The sequence below is a fragment of the Antechinus flavipes genome, chromosome 3, assembly GCF_016432865.1.
Source record: "Antechinus flavipes isolate AdamAnt ecotype Samford, QLD, Australia chromosome 3, AdamAnt_v2, whole genome shotgun sequence".
In the NCBI taxonomy this organism is placed as follows: Eukaryota; Metazoa; Chordata; class Mammalia; order Dasyuromorphia; family Dasyuridae; genus Antechinus; species Antechinus flavipes.
This window is the reverse complement of record NC_067400.1, coordinates 448269228-448290216: the sequence shown is the minus strand read 5'-3', so window position 1 is coordinate 448290216 and position 20989 is coordinate 448269228. Positions and strand designations below refer to the sequence as shown.

General features: G+C 32.9%; 1 protein-coding gene across 1 annotated transcript in view; it reads left to right on the top strand.

The window, feature by feature from the left end:
• NBEA (neurobeachin) overlaps positions 1 to 20989 on the top strand; it is a 754131-nt gene that overhangs the window by 259136 nt on the left and 474006 nt on the right. The window contains exons 31-32 of the mRNA XM_051986470.1: positions 11849 to 12003; positions 14383 to 14509. Coding sequence (XP_051842430.1) covers positions 11849 to 12003; positions 14383 to 14509 — 282 coding nt within the window. The remainder of the gene's footprint in view (positions 1 to 11848; positions 12004 to 14382; positions 14510 to 20989) is intronic.

Sequence of the window (20989 nt, the reverse complement as noted above, 5' to 3'; positions counted from 1 at the left end):
ACCTCCATATGGTAGCTCTTAAATTATTGGAAGATAACTGTAAGTCCTATCTTCACCAGAATAAAAAAACATTATTTGTGTTCTTTCCCAGTGTGTTTTCAAAATTGAGTGTTTACTTTTTTCACTGTTTTAAAGTTTGCAGAAGTAATTGTTTTTATGGCATGCTTTTATTCTCAGATTTTATTTACATACAAGTTATGTATTTGGGAATTGTTAAAAATGATTCTTGTATGTTTTTATTTCTTTCTCAGAAGGAGGCATTCAAATTTGTATCAAAAGTATACACTATAATCAAAAGATTATACACTGATATAACATGAAAATTTACTAAATGAAAGGCACTGAAAGTACTGTCACCTACTTTTAATTTTATTTGTATGTAGAAAGTAAATGCAATTTAGAAATTATTGAATTTTAACAAAATGTTGATTGATGTAAATAAAGTTTGCATGAAAGCTTTATTCTATCAAATTACAGAATTGTTTTAAAGTGAAGAAAAATTTCATCATTGAGTAAGTTTATTTAATTTCCATATTGGTTTAAGTATTAGAAAATATTATAATTGAGTACTTATGTTTTAGCTTCTATTATCACTCACATATTAATATATGAAACATGAGATGAAAGGTGTATGTTTTTCCAAAGTTGATATTTTAGGTATACATCCTTCCTTTAAGCTAAAATTTCAGTTGAAATTGAATGCTTTTTCCTGATCATAATAAAGCTGTTCTTTAGATAATTTTCATCTTCTGAGAATATACACAACTTCTTAGAGTTCCCTTCAGGTTTAGGCCAGAAGATGAAAATATTTATTTGTTATTTCATTGCTAAGATGAGTAAGAAAGAAGTGCCTTATCACTGAAAGATTATAACTCTTTTTTCCATCTGTCTTTGTAGTAGAAAAATAGAACATTGAAGTAGAAAGGAAGTTGAAGTTCCTTTGATTAATAAAGTATTTAAGCTTCTTTTATTTTTAAAATATAATCTGGGTTTAAAGCATCATTTTGTCATTATTAATAAGTGAAGAAGTAATAAATGTATTTTTGTTTGTTAATAACTTCTGAGGTTATTATTCACAGGTAAACTAATTTATTATGTAGTAGACAATGTTTTCCATTTTAATTCTAATCAGCTGACAATCTTTTCTATAATTAAGCTGGAAGTAAAAAAATATGTACTCATCTTTAAGCTATGTGATGATGTGTCAGTTTTGCTTTATATTGTGCCTAAAAAAATTAACAAGAATAAATTGAGACATCTTGTGATCCTTTTACTTTGAAAACTTTTAACTGTAGGATCATTGCCTAGAATCTCTAATATTATTTGAAGACTAAAGAATCCATCCCCAAAAAAGACTAAAAAAATTAGTTCTAAAACTAATATTTTCTATTTTAAAGCATTTTATATTAATTTTAGCTTAGCATATACATGGTTTAGATAATTGTTTCTTATAATATGCTGTGTTGTGTAGTATCTATCACTAAAGCAGTCTCTGTCTTTAGACATACTATTTTGCTGGATATTGTCTTTTACAGTCATTTCTTGTAACACAAAATCCTAATAACATATTTGATAGATAATGATTTCACTTGAAGTGTTTGCCTTTTTATGTTGACACCATCCTTGAGTAGCTAAAACTGGAATAAAACAAATAATATTGAATGATTAAAGTATTGGAGGTAGTGAAAAGTGGGAAATGCCTCTGTCATTTAAATTACAATATAATTCTGTCCATTTTTTTTTTTTTTGGCAATTTACTGGAAATTCTTACTCTACTCCAGCATATTTTCATTTTATAGAAGAAAGCCAGGGTTCATGCAATTTGTCCAAAGGTAAAACAATGGCTCCAACCAGAATTAGAATCCGGGTTTTTTTTTTTGACTGCCTACTGATCTTTCTGACATTCTCATTTGCTTCAAGAAGCAAAGTTTTATTAAATATCATTACAGATATCTTTAATTTAATGTTATAGAATTGAGTGTATTCAGTTAGTTAACCTGAAACTAAGAATTTTCCACAATTCTATGATATGTAGCTCTCTTATCCTGTCTATATCTGCAGAAACAGAATTATAGAATTTGAGGGTAACTTGGAGGGTAATTCATAAATGGAAAAAATTCTTTCATTAATATATATAGGTGGTTATTAAGTTTTTGGTTGAAGATGACCTTGGAGGACACCTTTCAAAGCAATCCATTCTGTTTTTGAACATTTCTAAGAGAAGCTTTCTTGATAGTAAGCCTAAATTCAAGGCCTGAAGACTTATATTTATCAGGAAAATGCAGATAATTGCAGGAAAAACAGAATAGCAGTCTGACCATCACTACAGTTGTGTATACATTAGTTTCCTCATAGTCAGTGCCACTTTTTGCTTTCTCTAGTAATATGCTATATATCTTTGCTTCCTCCTGAAGTTGATGCAACTATCACTTGAGGGCCTTGTTTGATAAGACATAAGAAGTACATCTGGTGCCAAAATAGTAGAAGGTATGGGAATATGGCAGAGCATAAAGACATAGAAGGAATTAGATCCATGACAGATATACTCCATTGAAGCTCCAGAAAGATAATATATAAATAAATAAGCTATAAACCCCTCCTTCAATCTTAGGATGACACCAAAAAAGCTAGACTTATAGAAGCCTATGTTAGTTAAATATGTAGAAGACAAAATACAAATCATCCTAATCCCAGAGCCAGAGATAAAGCTAAATAAGCACCTAGCACAGTAACATCTAGAGGCATGACTCAGGATCCTCATACAATCTCTATGAAGAGCCAAGCAAACAGAATTTTATTAAGATGCATGTAGAAGATTAAAATATGCAGAATATTAACATTTATATAATAAAATATTTTAAAGTACTTTGTGGGAAGACAAAAAACTTTTTTGCTTGAGAGAATTTTCTCTTAAACAAAGCACTTTTATTTTATATCAGGAACTTATATAATTTGTTGTAAGTCGTCTTCGATTAATTGTAACTTGTTTACCACCTATGACAGCCCTATCACAGAAAGCTAAACAAAAATCAGAGAAATAGCCTCTTTGATATGACAGTAATTGCAAATAATGTTTTACAAGAAATATTTTAAAAGTTATGTATTTATTTCAGAGTAAGAATTGTTAGACAATGGCCAAATAAAAACAACCATGCTCCTAGTTGTAGGGAGTAAGTAATAGGGACTCCATGGTTTCAGTGTCATTCTCATCTTCCTCAGCTGTAGTTGGAACTTTTGAACAGGATCTCTTGATTTACCATGTTTTCCCTAAACGCTCTTCTGTAATTGCAAGTAGAATTCTGTCATTCTCCATTGCCACTTTTATCATTTTTTCCTCTTGGTACTTTCAAAAGTGCTAACATTTGTTCTATGACCCCAGTGTTCATTACCTTTTTGGACAAATCACTCCTGTTTATCTGGATTTATTGGCTGTTCATTAACCTTTTTATGGCTTTTATTATTTCTCCTTTCATATGAGGAAATAGATACTCCTAATAACAGGTTAATTCTTAATCTCCATGAAGAATTCCAGTTTGACCTGGCAGATAGATAACATTTGTCCAGCCTTTGTGTAGACAGCTTGGTCCTAAATGACAACAGGAGGCAAGACTGGACCATTCTTAAAGAAGGCAGAACTTGATTTTACAGAGTAAACTCAGGATGAAGCAAGATCTATTCACATTATCCAGAAATGTGGAAGTAAAAATTTGCCTAAAATAAAAGCTTCTAATCCATAAATTGAAGCTTTCTATTAATAAATAGAAAGAACAAAACAAAAATAGAAGTATGGAACACAATCAAAAATCTCTTGAACCGAGAGGATCCCAAGGAATAAACATAGAAGAAAAGAATAAATCCTACACAAATCAAAGTCTAAGAGAAGACTGATTATAAAGACTAGAAGAGAACCTAGAAGAATGAAACGAGAGAAAAAGCGTGCACTAGTAGAGATTTAAAAAATAATGGCAAAGGGAATTATTAATACCTTAGATCAAAGAGTGTTAAACCTTATAAAAGAATTGAACTACCTGAAAATTACAATGGTGAAAAAAAATATAATTCCATAAGAAAATTTTAAAACAAAATTAAAAAACTGAAAAAAGAGAAGAAAATTCAGAGTATAAAGTATCAATAAATAACATGACATATAGGGCAAGGAGAAGTAATCTAAGTTGGTTGAGTATCATTTCTTCCCTACCCCTGCATTAGATGACATATTTCTAAAATTTATTAATGAAAACTTCCTAGATGTTTTAGAATCCGAAGTCAGAATGAAAATAGAATCTACTACTCACTGAAAGAAATCTTCATGTGAAAATTCCTAGGAATGTCAGAACCAAAATGAAAAGCTTCCAAGTCATAGGAAAAAAAAGTTGTTTTTTTTTTTTTCCCCAACCCAAAGAGCTAGTCAGTATCACCCCAAAATTCCATTGTTGCTGCAAAGAGAGAGGGTTCATATAGAAAGATCCAAAAGATAAAAGTGTTCCTGTTCAGTCTTTTTTCAGTCATATTTGACATTTTTTTTTTTTTTTACCCCATTTGGAACCATTATCTTGTGAAAGATACTGGAGGGGTTAGATATTTCTTTTGCTCATTTTAAAATGAGGAACTGAGGTAAATAGGCTTAAATAACTTGCCCAGTATTTCACAGTTAATAGGTATCTGAGGCCAGATTCAAGCCCAAGAATATGAGTCTTCCTGATTGTAGGCCCAGCATTCTATCCACTGAGCCACCTGGCTTCCTTTTAAAAAACAAGAAGCAATGAAGCTTAAAACCAAAAATATTCTTTCCAACAAAACTCAATATGTTTCTACAGGAAATGGGAGAGAAGGAGAGAGAAATTGATCTTTCATGAAATATAGGATTTCTAAGTATTTTTGGATAAAAGGCAAAACTGTATAAATGCAGGAGATGGGAAAAATACAGAAAGGTACACACATTCATTCAGTTGAAATGGAGCATGTGAAGATGAATTGTCTTTCAAAGACTTAGGATTCTCAAAAGATCATTGTGGTGAGCTTTTTCTTCTCAAAACACAGCCAGGTGATAAAAGTTCAGATCTTTTATTGTTTCCAATATAGCCCGGTTAGCTTAGAGGCCTATCTCTCTGCTTGGTTCCAAGAGCTCTCTCCAAATGTCTTTAAATCCAAAGGTCTGGTCCTTCAGCCTCTGCCTCTGCTTTCTTCAGCCTCCCCAGCTCCAGTCGTCATGTCATTCCGGTGAAATCTCGACTTGTAGCGTCTTCCTCTCAAGACCTCTCCGACTGGCCCATTGGCCTATTTATGCTCCTTCCAGAGAGAGGGATTATGGGTAGTTCTACTTAGTACCTTGTTTCAGGTTCTGCCCAAAACATCTTCTTGTAAGATTAGATCAACTCTAATTACTTAGCAGTTAGTAAGGATTCCAACAGATCATCAAGAAAGTTAACAAGTTAGGAAGAGGACTTGGGGATGATTTATTCTGTTTTGATAAAATTAAGAAAAGGAAAGCAGAAAATTGGGAATTAAAGAAAAATTAGAATTTGTAGACCCCTGGAAATTACTAAATGGAAATAGAAAGTAGTCTAAATATGTTTTAGTTGAGTATGACACTTTAAGAGACAGGTGGGGCATAGTCAATGGAAGGCTGGGCCTAGTGTCAGACCTAATTTCAAATCCAACTTCCAGACACTTCACAGTTGTATGAAGTTGGTTAGGATACTTAATGTCTATTTTCCTCAGTTTTCTAAACTGTAAAATGAGGATAACACCTACCTTAAATGGCTGTTATAAGTTTAAAATGAAGTAATACTTATAAAAAGCACTTAGTGCAATATCTGGCATCTAGTAGATGCTCTATAAATGCTCATTCCCTTCCCCCTCTCCTCCTTTACAAAAATACCTGACTATATATTGACTTATAAAAATCTCAGTGAAATGCAAAAAAAAAATTAAACATATTTAACTAATTAACATAATTAAATACTAAATAATTAAAAACTAGATAACATAATTAAACTAATCAAGGATTAGTCATATTAAAATAAAAGTTCTATTCAATAAAGAGTCTTTGAAGAAAAAATTTAAACTAATTAGAGAAAATAACTTATTCCTAAAGAATTGATGGGTCAAAGAACAAATTTTAAAAACAGTAAAATAATTTTCAAATAAAATGATAATGATGAGACAATATAATAAAAATTTTGGAATATAGTTAAACCTATTCTTAGGGAAAAATTCATATCTACATATTTTCATCAATGAAACTAAAAGAAATACATGAATTTAGCCTGTAATTTTTAAAAATGACAACTTCAAAAGGCAACAAATCAAAACTCCTCCAACTTGAAATAAACTTAGAAATTCTGGGATTCAAAAGAGATGAATAAAATTGAAAAAAAAAATCATTGAATGAATAACCAAAATAATTATCTAGTATGTTTTGGCCATAACTAATAAGAAAAAGCAGTAATATCTAATTTTATTTAAAAAGAATAGGAAGAGAAAGATAAGGAAAAGAATAAGGAAAGGAATAAGCATTTATATAGGGCCAGTGAACTATGGAGCACTGTGTTATTACAAATATTTTCTCATTTTACTTATTTGAGGAAACAATTTTTTAAAATAAAAAAATTATAAAAGAATTTTTTAACAAAGTAAGAGTAAATAAAACCATCAGAAATGTTTCCTCCAATTATAGGCCAAGAATACTGATAAATTAGAATGAATCAATATTTATTAAAAAATTTAAAATGCCTGTTAGTAGCAGAAGAGAAACACAGTATCAAAAACAAGACATTGTGCATACCATTAATATATGTCAGAGCAAGGGTAAGGAATGGGGGTTTTCAGTGAAACATTTAATGACATGTTGAGATTATTTATTTTTGAGTTATTCAATTAATTGAATTAACTCAAATTTTTGAATTTAGCTTTTGAAGAGTAGCTGAAATGCTGTTGGCAGATTAGTGAGTCAGTAAATAGAACATTCAGTCTGGAGTCATAAGGAATTGAGTTCATTTGTGACCTCAGATTTTACTAGCTGTATAATCCTCAGCAAGTCATTTAATCTCTATTTACTTCAAAGAGTTTTCGTGAAGCTCCAATATGATCAGCATAAAGAGCTCAGACCAGTGTATGTCATACACTAAGCATAATGTAAATGGGAACCTGTTGGAATCCTTACTAACTGCTAACTAATTAGAGTTGATCTAATCTTACAAGAAGATGTTTTGGGCAGAACCTGAAACAAGGTACTAAGCAGAACTAATTAATATAAGGCTTGTGTTCACATCTTTACTCATTGGAGTTCAATGAGTTCACACCTCCCTTGAAGCTCTTTGGGCCAGAGAGCACTATGGGAGAAAACCCACAATCCCTCTCTTGAGCATAAATAGAGCTTCAATGGGCCAGTCGAAGAAGTTCTTCAGAGGGAAGAAGCTACAAGTCGAGATTTTACCGGAATGACATGAAGAATGGAGCTGGCTGGAGGCTGAAGAAAGCAGAAGCAGAGGCTGAAGGACCAGACCTTTGGATTTGGCGACATTCGGAGAGAGCTCTTGGAACCAAGCAGAGAGATAGGCCTCTAAGCTAACCGGGCTATAAAGGAGATAATAAAAGATCTGAACTTTCATCACCTGGCTGCATTTGGGAAGAAGATGACCACACAGACAAAATCCTGATTCCAGGGAAGGCACCCAGAGAGAACTTTTATAATATTTTAAAGAAGAACAAGAACTCAACATTTGAACTGCAACATTTAAAAGCTCACCACATTTTGGCGCCCGAACAGGGACCGATTCAGATCCATCTGAACTAGATCACAACAATCTAATAATTTCTCTTTGAGCCAAATCTGATGAGAGTAAGATTCACACAATGTTTATCCTCCTTCCTTCTTTCCCTCTATTATAATAGGTTTTCCTTGCCTCTTTCTGAGATGTAATTCCCTTCCATTCACCACTTTCTGGATCTCTCCACATCACCTGGCGATTATCTAAAGATAGTGGAGCTTCTCGCACTGGACACTGCTCTTCTGGTGGGTTATAAAACCTGTCTGCTGGAGCCAGTGCATCTTTATCAAAGATTAAAAAATTAATGGTATAGAGAACTAAATTTAGAAGTTCTCTAGGGTTACCCGTGGCTCCCCCTTTCTTTTGTTTTTGGAGGAGTGTCTTAATGTGCCAGTAGTGTGTAAAATCTTATACTGTGCACAAAAGTGTTCAAAATGTTTGGAGGTATATGCCGGTCCATTATCTGTTTTTATTTCTTGTGGCACACCCATAATTGCGAATGCTTGAATGAGGAATTCAGTGACCACTCGGGCTGTCTCTTTTGCTGCTGGTATGGCAAAAGTGAATCCTGAAAAGGTGTCTACCACAACGTGGATAAAAGACAGACGACCAAAAGATTTATAATGGGTCACATCCATTTGCCAGATTTCATTGGGTCTCAAACCACGAGGGTTCTTCCCTGGAGGCAGTGTAGGAGCGTGGAAGGGAAGGCAAGCTGTACAGCTTTTTACTATGCTCCTAGCTTCCTCTTTTGTAATCCCAAACTGTAACCGCAAAGCTCGAGCAGCCTGATGGTATTTAGAATGGGATTCCGGGCCTCCTGAAATAAAGGCGTACTGGCCAACATAGTTAAAAGGCTATCTGCCTTTGAATTTCCATCAAAAATAGGACCTGGAAGTCCACGATGTGAGTGGACATGCAGGATATAAATCTTTCCTGGATGCTTTCTCACTTGCTCTTGAAGTTCCTTAAAGAGCTGATATATATTAGAAGCTGCAAATTTTATTTGGGCTGTGGCAATTCTTTGTACCACACCTACTGAATAGGCTGAAACAGATATTATATTTATGTTGCCTGGGTAATAAGTGAGAGCTAGCATGATCGCATATAATTCATTCTGCTGAGTGGACTGAAAAGGAGTTCTGACTACTCTTTTTACGGTTAAATCATGAGAGTATACAGCACAAATATTTTGTTTGGCTGCGTCTGTAAAAATAGTTGGTCCTTCAAGAGGAACCTTAGAAACCTTCTCCTCAAAAATCCATTGCCAATTATGCAGTAGTCTGGTTATCTTTAATGGAGATCCATGTGCAAAATTTGGAGCCATGGCCAATAAAATTTGCCACTCTGGGATGGTTTCACAGCATACATTAATTTGTGTATTTGTATAAAAGGTGTATATCTTGTCAGGTCTTGTCCCAGATAATTGTACTGCTCGCTTAATGGCCTTTAAGAGAATCCTAGCCACAAGCACTGAGTAAGGCGTAAGGTTTTGTTCTGGTTGTGCTGGGAGGTTCACCCACTCTATCACACTGTCTCCTTGATGAAGGACTGCTGTGGGTGCTTCTTTCGTAGCAAAAACTGATATTTCCAAAGATTTTTGAGTTACTCTTTCAACTACATTGGATAAAGCCAGTTCAACTTCTCTCAAGGCCTCTTGAGCTTCTTTTGTAAGCCGGCGTGGTGAATTTAAAGCAGTGTCTCCCCTTAAAATGTCATATAGGGGTTGCAATTGATTGGTAGTTAAACCTAATACTGGACGCATCCATTGGATATCTCCTATTAATTTTTGGAAATCATTTAAGGTGTTCAACCTCTCTGTTCTTAAAGACAGTTTTTGTAGTGTAAGTGCCTTAGGATATATTTCATATCCTAAATATTGAAAAGGAGCATGCCTTTGAATTTTTTCTGTAGCGATATGAAGTTTGTAGTATCTTAGTGTTTCTATGGTTTTTGTAGACATGCTTCGAACCCTCTTCCATATTTTTAATAATTGTAGCTAACACACACACATCTATGTGAAAGACTGTTATGTTTAGTGTTATTTAAGTTTTGAGTTCGGAATAAAACTTTAAAAAAAAATGTTAAAGAGATCAAAATGGGGAAGGAAAAGCTAGTTTGAGGTTAAGCCTGAAGGAGCAAGAAAGGAAAAGGACAAGTGGACCAGTGGAGGCCTGGACAACTAACTGTGCATCAACTCAGTTCTTTTACTTAGAGTTAGTCCTGCCCAGAAGGTAACTGATACTAGTGGAAATATCTGATTTAGAATGAATAGTGTTATTTTTAGAATCAACTAGAACTTAGACCAGTGTTAATGTAATAATAAATAGGTATGTTTAAATTCATTCCAGGCTTTAAAACAAAGCAGAATATTCAGTAGAAGAAATTAATGGGAAATAATTTGCAACTCCCTAACTGAAAACTGGGTGCTAGGCCTGGATTCAAGAGGATCTGAGTTAAAATCCAGTGTTAGACACTTACTAGCTATATGATATTAGAAAGGTTACTTAATCTAATCCTCTTTGCTTTCATCTATAAAATGAGTTGGAGAAGGAAATGGCAAACCACTTCAGTATTTTTCTTAAGTAAATCCCATAGACAGTATAGTTCATGGGATCACAGATCATAGATCTGATCATAGAACATATGGCTGAGTGGCTGAACAATAATTGGAAACTAACTAGACTAAAAAACAGCAATATACCAAATGATGAGTACAGATAAAAATATTATAAAGTTTAAATCAGATCACTTCTGCTTGAAATAGGAAAAACTGCACAAGGAATAGCAAGTTGTACATAATAGATTTGCAACTTCACGTATAATCATCTTTTATTATTCTGCCATGTCATGGAAATGCTTGATTCATTTTAAAAATAAATAATTTTAAACCTCCAAAAAACAAAAGGATAAAAAGATTTCATCACGGTGTAATTTGAGCAGAGCTTTTAAGGGTAGATAGGATTTGGAGGGAGAGAGAAGAGAGCAAAAACACAAGGAAAATTTTACAAAGGTATACAACTTTTTTAAGTAGCAAAAAGACTTGTTAAAATAAAAAAATTTTTATCAGTCTAATAATTAGGCATTAATTTAGGTTTTATACTGAAATTAGTAAAGATAAAACTTTACAGAGAAAACTCTCCACACCTGCATGAATGGGTAGGTTACTTAGAGAACGTTATAGAGGTATTAGGATTAATTGAACATAAAAATATCTTATCTGATTAATATGTTACCTAGTTAATTTAACCCTTTTTTGAAAGTACCTGTTATTTGGAGTTTCTCAGTAGCTAGTACCAAATGATGCAGCTAGATTGTTAGAGAACTAGGACTAGAGTCCAGAAGACCCAAATTCAAATTAGACTTCAGATACTTACTGGCTAAGTCAGTTCATTAATAATTACAGAGTTTGGAAGGGGAGAAGATTTGGGGGAAAAGTTAAGTTCAGTTTTGGGCATGTTGAATTTAAGACATATGCAAGACATTCATTTTGATTTTTCTGAAAGATTTTTGGAGACTGAAGAATGAAAGTCAGGAGAGAGAGGATAAGGCTGAATAAGTAGATTTGAGAATCATTAGCGAAATGATTATAATTCAAACCATAAGATCCTATGGAATAACCAAATAAAATAATATATAGAGGAAAAAAGTCCAGATTGTGTGACATCCATGGTTTAGTGGTCATGAACTGAATAAAGATCAAGCAAAAGAGCCTGAAAAGAAATTGTCAGATAAATATGAGTAGAGCCAGGAGAGAGTAGTGTCTTGAAAACTTAGAAAGAAGGAATTTTCAAGAAAGGTCAAGTAGTAGAATGAGGATTGATAAAAGGTAATTAAATTTGCTAGTTGTTATTACCTCTTGTTAGTAACTCTTGGAGAAAGCAGATAAAGTAGAAACTGGGCTTAGATTTAAATATCTCTTTTGGGTTATTAAAAATAAATCTTTTCCTTGCAACAAAAACCTTCAACATTCTATTCATCATGCAGGTAGGTTCAGAAGTTTAAAAACTGCTTTTTTGATTTGTCATGTCCTCATGTAGAATTAAAATTAAATTGCATCATTGTTTTCTTTGTAGGAGTGTTGTGGTACCTGTGAAGAAGGCTCCTCCTGGTAGTCTTGCTGTGACCACTGTAGGGGCTGCCACTTCTGGAAGTGGGCTGCCTGCAGGCAGTACACCTAATATATTTGCTGCTACTGGAGCTACACCAAAAAGTATGATTAATACAACAGGTATTGTCCTTAAATATTTTTGTGACCCCTCATCTTTTGCTTTTTGTTTTTTTTTGTTTTTTTTCTTTTTTTGATATATAAAAAATAAACATCTTGAATAGTAAGACTCTTTTAACTTTTCTGGGAATTAGAATTAAGGGGAATTTGCCTGCAGTTTTAGAATTCTTTGCTTACTATTTTAAAGTGTCCATGCTTGCATTTTTTTTTTTCTTCACTCCCTATTTATCTCTTAGAACAGAAGCTGCCATTTACTTTCAAAGGGAAATCTACATATTGAAAGATATATGGGGTGCAAAAACAATTGATTTTGAATCTTTAAGACAACATTGTGCAAATAACTAATTATATCAGAAAGTTATAATATGATCCACCATTAATCAGCATCCTACCCCCTTTTACTAGTAGAAAATGACTTTGAGATTATATATCTATATGCATTTAGATATATAATTCAGTCTGAATGGATGATTCTGCTATGTCCCATAAGGAATGCCAATATTCCCTTAAGATCTCTGGCAGTATACTCAGAGGATTCATTCAACTTAGGTTAAAATTTAATGAAAAATGCATGTTAAAGAGAGTAGTCCTGATTTGTCCTCAAATTAATTTCTAATCTGAGATGATGTTGCTGTCCAGGTCATTGACTACCTTTTCCAAAAGACTCTTTATCACAGAAAATTCCACAACATGAATTTTTAAAAGCCCTACTGAAGTTAACTTTTTTTTTTTTTTTAATTTACAGGAATGTTCCTGTTGATGCTTAGTTCAAATAAATCCTTACCCAAATCTTTGTGATTCCCTTTTAGGTATTTATACAACGCAAGATGATCCCTGCCTTTCCTTCCCTGACTATAGTAGCCTTCTCTTCTCCAAACTGTATAGCCTAAACTTTTCCATCTGTCATCATTACTTAGACCCTTCCCATTTTGATTAATTTTGTGCTTTCTGTATCTTGTTTATCATCCTACCCTTGAGTCTGACAAACCATCCACAACACATTTATGGGACTAGTTAAAAGGAGAAAATGCTCCTAGTTTTATCAAGCTTAAATACATCCATTAACAGTATTGACATTTATATTTGACCTGGTGTAAAAGGATGATTTGCCATTTCAGATTTATCTGGTTTTGTTCAAACATCTAACTTATCTAAAGATTTGTTTGAAAGCCTTCTTTTCCCCAGCTTTGATTCCCTATCTTTTCCCCTACTCTTCTCATTGTAAAAAAGAGCACATTTTAATGTCATGAACAAAAAACATTTACCCAGTAAGGGTCCTTTAAAATATAACAAAATATTTTTTAAAATTATGTTTGTACTCCATATTATTGATTTGGTTTAACTAATTTTTACTATGAGAAATGAAAAGCAGCATAGAGGATGCATTGGAATAAAGATTTAAAGTTGGATTAGACAATAGAGATTATCGTATCCAAGATCCTTATTTTACTGATGAGAGGAAATTGAGGCCCACAAAGTTTAAATAACTTACAGAGTGGCAGAGTTTGATTTAATCCCAGGGATTTTGACTCTCAGTCCAGCAATTTTGTGCCTTATCTCTTTAGTTATTTTTTCTATGGAATATTTACTATAGTCAATTTTAGATACATATATTCTTTAGAAATAAATTGCCTATTTCTACTTTTCCCTGGTTGAATTGCCTTTATTGTCTTTAAAGATGCAGTGAAAAGGAGTGTTTTGTTTAGGAAAATGCTTTATGATTTGATAATAAGAAGGGACACTAGATGTCCCTCAACTCCACTTCTATTTATTATGCCTTTATAGTATATCATTAACAACTGTTCTGAAATAATACTCTGTCATGGAAGAAAACGTATAGCAATAGTATTTTAAAATCTTAGACTTAATAAGTACACTATAGCTTTAGCAAATTCATTCTCAGTATGATTCTTTGTGGCTGCATTTCTAAAATTTAGACCTAGAAATTCAATTCAGAGATTTAAAAAAATTTTTTAAAAAGTATTTCATAACCTAGCAACAAAAGAAGGGAAATTTCCTACTCAAGAATATGCATTGTTTTGGAGGGTTTTTTTTTTTATCAGTTTCATTTTTATGCTGAAGTTTATTTTCATTTGTTGTCTTTCATTTTATGTTAAAGTATATCCCATTTTGTAACATTTGTTAATGCTAGACAGATGTATAAAACAATTTAATTTTACTACAGCAAATGCTGCTTAAATCTACAGAAAATTATAATGTACAAATGGCTAGTTGTTTTTAAACAGTACTATACTGTTTTGTTTAAAAATTGAGAAAGTTTTTGCAAAACCAGAAAAGAAAGCCATAAATCTAAGAGATGTTCTGTTAAATCTACAACTAACTTAATTTTTAAGACTTAAAGTAGAATTGTTTTGGAAACAGGTGCAGTGGATTCAGGGTCATCTTCATCCTCCTCCTCCTCTAGTTTTGTGAATGGTGCTACCAGTAAAAACCTTCCAGCTGTACAAACTGTAGCTCCAATGCCTGAGGATTCCGCTGAAAATATGAGGTATGAAAGGCACAAGTGTCACCTTTTTTTTTTTTTTTTTACTTTAGTTAATCTTACTTCAACATTTAATCCATTTGGTTTCCCATGTTTGCAAATATGGAACTATTTTTTAATACTTTCTTCTTTTTATCCCTTGGATAAGTTTGGGAGGAGCCATAATTTTCCAGTACTAAAATGTCCTCATCTAGAGAATAAGGGAATTGGATGAGATGGTCTCTGAATTTACCATACATTTCTAGTTATATGATCCTCATTACCCTTATCTCTCCTATCTAATACATTATTGAGTTGATAACCATATCCAAAAGATTTCTGGATTTTCTCTCTCTTTTCTTCTCCTACTACTATCACTTAAGTACAGATACACATTACAAGGCTGAATCATTCTAATAACGTCTTCACAGATAGTCCTGCAGTTATTATTTTGCCCTTCAAACTATCCTAGATACTTCTTGTTTATATTCTTGTTTATCCATAGATATAGTCCTATTGCTTTTCTACCTTAAGAATTCGTGGGTCCGGGACAGCTAGATGGCATAGTAGATAAAGCCCTAGAGGAAGGAGGGCCTAAGTTCAAATGTGGCCTCAGACATTTAACATTTCCTAGCTGGGTGACTCTGAGCAAGTCAACCCCATTTGCCTTTAAAAAAAAAAAAATCATGGTTTCCATATTGCCTCCGAAGTAAAATACAAATGCCTTTTCTGGTATTCAAGAGACTTATAATTTGTCACTATTCTACTTTCTCACCCTTATTTCCCATTAATCTTTTCTAGAGTCTCTATTTGCCACTCCGATTAGATTGGTCTTTGCCTCAGGACAAGCATTATGTTCCCTTAACTTTGCTCTTTTCTTCAAACTATTCCCAGTGCTTTAAATGTTCTTCCTTCTCCTTTACCTACTGAACTCATCCTTGTAATTTCTCATGAAATGCCATCTCCTCTAGGAAATCTTCCCAGTTATTGTCAGGAAATAACAATCTTGCCCCTTAAATATATGTCATCTAAAACTTTGTTTTGTAATTTTTCATTTTTTTGTCACATAATGTATATCATAGCTAATTCTGTATCTTATATAACTATTAAGTTCCTCTAGACAAGGGAATCATGTCTTATCTCAAGTTTATACCTTGCCCATTGATTTACCAAAAAAAAAAAAAAAAAAAAAAAAAAAGGTGAATGTTAAATGTTTGTTCTATTACTGATATAAGTTAAAAAATAAACTTTATGCGTAACTAATTTCTGAATTGTTTACTTCTTAAAAACTAAGGTCTTACTATCTTACAAATTTCATTGTTAGCTAGAGCTATTTTGTTTTGTTTGTCTCTTAGCACAAATGAGTCAAATATAGAAGGTATTTATCTGCCCAAAGGAAAGATAGCAATCCCAGAGTATTGATTGAACTCCCATATTACTGTATAAATTTAATAGTTATTTTACCAAACTACTTAATACCAAGGACAGTTTATTTTTAACTTATTAAATATTTCTGATAGCATAGTAAAACTGAGATGTAATTATCTTGAAGCACTTCCATCCTTTACATGTGGTGCCAGATGTTGTACATAGCCCCATGTTAGTAGGTAGGCACCCTGATCAGAGAAAGCATACTTCCCTTTGTTCCTAATACTCCACATGCCTCTCCATTGTCATACCCCTTTCCATTAGCCTGCCTGTAAATTCTGCCATAGTTCAGTTACATCTGACAGAGTAGATGAAGTTCATTCCATCTGATTAGGGGACTCATACCATGCAGGACGTCAATGACTCTGGCAAAATATACTGGCTTTGGGTTATTGTTAGAATCCTAGTATTAACTCAGTGGAATAGATACAATGCTTATTGGTTCACACCTTAGAGCAAATCCTTACAAAGTGTTAAGTCAGTTGCCTAATTTAGCATGGTACTTAGCAAATTCTCTAGTCACTAATGTATTTAAGTACTCATTGGAGTTCCGAAGTATGGGAGATTCACAAAGTTAACTTTGTAACTTTGTGAATTCATGCCTCCCTTAATCCCTCCCTCAGAGGAGGAGTCAATCTTTGGGAGATCATATATAAAGAAGCTCTTAGAGCTTCAGGTTAGTTAGTTCTGAATGTTGCCAGGAGTCAGAGAGGAGCACTCTGGAAGACACAGAAGCCCACAGCCCGCTCTTGGAGGTGGAGTCAGATTCATTCCATTTTCTACCTTTGTGCTGGCTGGAGACTGAAGGACAAACCTTTGAATTTGGAAACATTCAGAGGAGCTCTTGGAACCAAGCAGGGAGATAGACCACCAAGAAAACTAACCAGGCTATTTTGGAGGAAGCAATAAAAGATCTGAAATTTTAACACCTGGCTGCATTTGGAGTGATTATTGATTTAAACTGAAACTAAGACTGCCTCCAGAAAACCTCCTCGAGAAACCTGCTCACAGAGAAAACCATTATATTTTAAAGAAGAGAACACCACGGGTTATATTCTAAACTCTGCCTGTCCCACTCTTCTCTGCTACTCTGAATTTACTTGGGTGTCAGAATTCTCTTATAGTGCTGCAAAGAAATAATGTTTTCAAAATCATATTATATGATGATATCGGTGTCTGCTAAAATGTTAAGAGGCTGATTGCTCCAAAATAATTTTTAAAAATAATTTAATGTGGTGACTCCTTGATAATATTGATTTTTTAAAAAATTGATTTCATTAGTGTAGATTATGGAAACTGTTACTAAACAATTGTTCATATAAAAATTGGGTGAAAGGGAGCTTTTAGTGAACAATGTGACAAAGCCCCCCAAAAGCAAATACTAATTTAGGCTTCAGTAAAAGGAGTATAGCATCTATAATCATGTGAGAGTTGGGAAGAAAAGAAGGATGTCATATAGCTATAATTTGGCTTGGAAAGGAAATATCAGGACTCTATTGAGTTTTTTGCAGTATATTTTACAATAAGCTAGAACATGTCCAAAAAACAGGGATCTGGATGTGAGGGGACTGGGTAATATGTTATATTCAGGTTGTTTGAAGGGATTGGGGTATTTAACCTGGCAAAAAGAAGGTAGTATTTAAAGAGCTGCTACATAGGGAAGAGATTAAATGTGTTTTATTTAACCTCAGGGGAAGAACTAGAAGCAACTGTATCTAGAATTAGAGCACCTGACTAAATCCTGCTACTTTCTTGTGGAACTTTGGGTAACTCATTAAATTTCTCTGGGCCTTAATTTCCTTGTGTGTAAAATGTAGGTATTGGACTACATGATTTCTGTATTTCCTTGTAGATCTAAATATGAATCTTGAGTTGAAGAAGCAAATTTAGTCTTGATATAAGGAAAATCTTCCTAATGGTAGAGTTCTTTAGAAGAGAAAGATTGATACAGAAAATATTCATAATAATACTTTCCATAATAGCAAAAATGTGGAAATAAAAGCATCTATGCATTGATTTGATAGTGACTGAACAGATTGGAACATGTAAACATAATATGTTATTGTCTTGTTAAGAAACAAACAATATGAAGCAGCTAGTTAGTATAGTGGATAGAACACCAGTCCTGAGGTCAGGAAGACCCGAGTTTAAATCTGGTCTCAGACACTAACACTTCCTGGCTGTGTGACCTTGGCAAATCCAACCCAAATTGCCTCAGCAAACAAAAGAAAAGAAAAGGAAAGAAACAAACAATATGAAGAACAGAAATTTGGGAAACTAGTTTTAGGAATGGATGTAAAGTCAAGTAAGCAAAATTAAGATTTGGTTTATGCAATTACCACTGTAACATAAAAGAAAATCCCATCCCAAAAATCCAAATTATGATTGATTCAATGAGCAATGTTTTCTCCAGAAATTTGTTAGGAAAGTCTGACAAAGAAACCTCTCTCACCAGAAAAGTGTTTATCTACAGGTATGAAATGAAGCATAATTTGTCAGACATTACCATTATGTTTAATTGTTTAGCTTAACTTTGATTTTTGTTGCAAGGAGATGTTCAGAGTGGAGAGTAGAGAAAACAGTGTTATTGGTACATAAAAATAGTATTTCAAAAACATCAAACATATTTTAAAAAATTAGTTTTAGACAATTCATAACCTCCGAGTGTAATGGAATCTCATTTTTGACAGAGAGGAAAATGTGTTCATAGATTGGAATAACTAACTCCCTAAATAATATTTAGGGAATTCTTAGAAGGTCTCTGAGGTACATTTTCCAGATTCTTTGATTCTTTGATTTTCTGATTATGTTTTGTTTTATACCTTATTGGTCCATTGAATATTTTCTCTGCGTGAGAACTCTTAATTGCTTGTTGTTAAATGAGCCAATTAATTGAAAAAGTTTCTTCCTTTTCTCAGTTTTTTAAAACTTTAACTTATAGTGCATGGTAACTTATAGCACATTGACCTAGAATGAAGGATAATAGTAATTCAAAATATATGACAAAAATTCACTTTGTATTTGTTGTAATTTGGTTTTTAAAAATATATTTGCCTTAATCAAATTTTGAGAAAGTTTGTATCACTACATGCTTGTAACCACTAAGCACATATTTCCCAACTGTAGGAAAACTAATTACCTCAAAAAGCCATACCCACCTTGCAATTCAGTGATGGAAACTGCAAATAATTGATAATTAGGAATTTTCCATGTGCATACAAATTCATACTTGCAGAACTTGCAGTGAGGTAAACTTGAGTTTGAATCCTGCATCAAACAATTATAAAATAGTATTTGACCCTGTGAAGTCACTCTGTGCCTCAGTTTTCTTGTCTGTAAAATGGGGATAGTACCTGCTTTCTGTGGGTCTTTAAGGATCAAATAACATAACATTAAAATGCTTTATATACTTTAAAGCTCTATATAAATACTAGCTATCTTTATATTTTATCTGTATACATATATATATCCACAAATATTTACAGTTGTTATACTTAACACACAAATAATACACATATATAAAAATAAGAGCACCAACATTCAGATTTTTATAATTACTGGATGACTTCACAAATTGACAGTTTATATTTGCTCTAAATCAAAATGTAATCATGGTCAACATTACTATAAGTTTTTTTTTAAAACTTATATAGTGGAAGGGGCAGTTAAATGGCACAGTGAATAGAACATTAGGCCTAGAATTCATATCCAGCCTCAGACCCTTAACAGTTCTTAGCTGTATGACTCTGGGCAAGTCATTTAACCCTGATTGCCTTACTTGGGGGGGAAAAATTTATATAGTGAAGTAACATAAACATCCAGTTGAGAGAACATCAGTTTTTTTGTTTTTATGTGACTAAAAGAAAATGACAGTGCTATATATTTTCACATGTACTGTCAAATTTCTGAATTTATGTTTAGGTTTTACAGCTATTGATAAACCTATAATTTTGTTAATTTGTATATGGTAAAGAATAACAATACTTAGTTCTGTTTCTGGAGATGAATTTAATATTTCAAATCAATTATAACATTAAATTTGGGTCTATAATTAGCATTTTTATGTTTAGTTACCAATAATATGCTACCAAAAATCCTTCTCAGTTGTATGGAAAATTTTTCTTTCAGACATACTCAATAAAATCTATCCATATCTCCACCATTTGGTATTCCTTTTAAACAACTAAGCCTGCCATATCCTATGTGACTGGATAGGTCCACTGTGCTTGCTTCAATTTCTGCTGATATTGCAAATATACCCATGGAACTCTCTGGCTATCCTTTCCATCTCTTAACATGTAACTCTTCATCCTTTTTTTTTTTTTTTTTTTTTTTTTGCATCATTCATTTCTTTGATGATACATATTTGAAGATGCATGTATACACACACACACACATATACATTTAGTAAAAGCAAAAAACAAAACACCCCCAGTAATTCTTAAACCTATTAAAGTTGATAGGCAATCTATTTAAGTCTGATGTTTTCTTAGATTGAAATTAGAGAATTATAAATTTTCTAGGTTACTTACCAGTTGAGATCTTTAAACAAACCTGAAATATTAACTGACATTTCTGTGATTGTTCCCTTCCAAAATAAAAACAAATGAAGCCTTTTTGATGCTACATCTATTTAACATTTAATGGTTGTTAGAAATTTTATTTCATTTTTTCCATTTGCTATTTAAATTTCTACATCAGCTTTATGGTTTATGTATTTATTTCATTATGTGTCATTTTGCTGCACAGCACTTTGGAAGCCCTACCTAAACTCCAGCCTAGTAATTTTTGTGGAGTTTCATTTGATATGTTAATTGGAAATTGAGTTTTTCCTCTTCAGTTTTCTTCTCTTCCTTAGATCCATTTACATATTAGTTTCCTTCCATTTCTGCAAAACAAGCAATTACTAATTCCCAAACATGCACTCCAGGAAGCTTTTACAGTTATCTGGGAGCATCCCCAGAGATGCATTAAATTCAATAAAACCTTGAACATGTTTATTTGGAATTCAGCATACCATATAAAGGCAGTAAACTTCTTGAACAAAGACAGATAGTATTTAGCTTTTATTTTTTAATT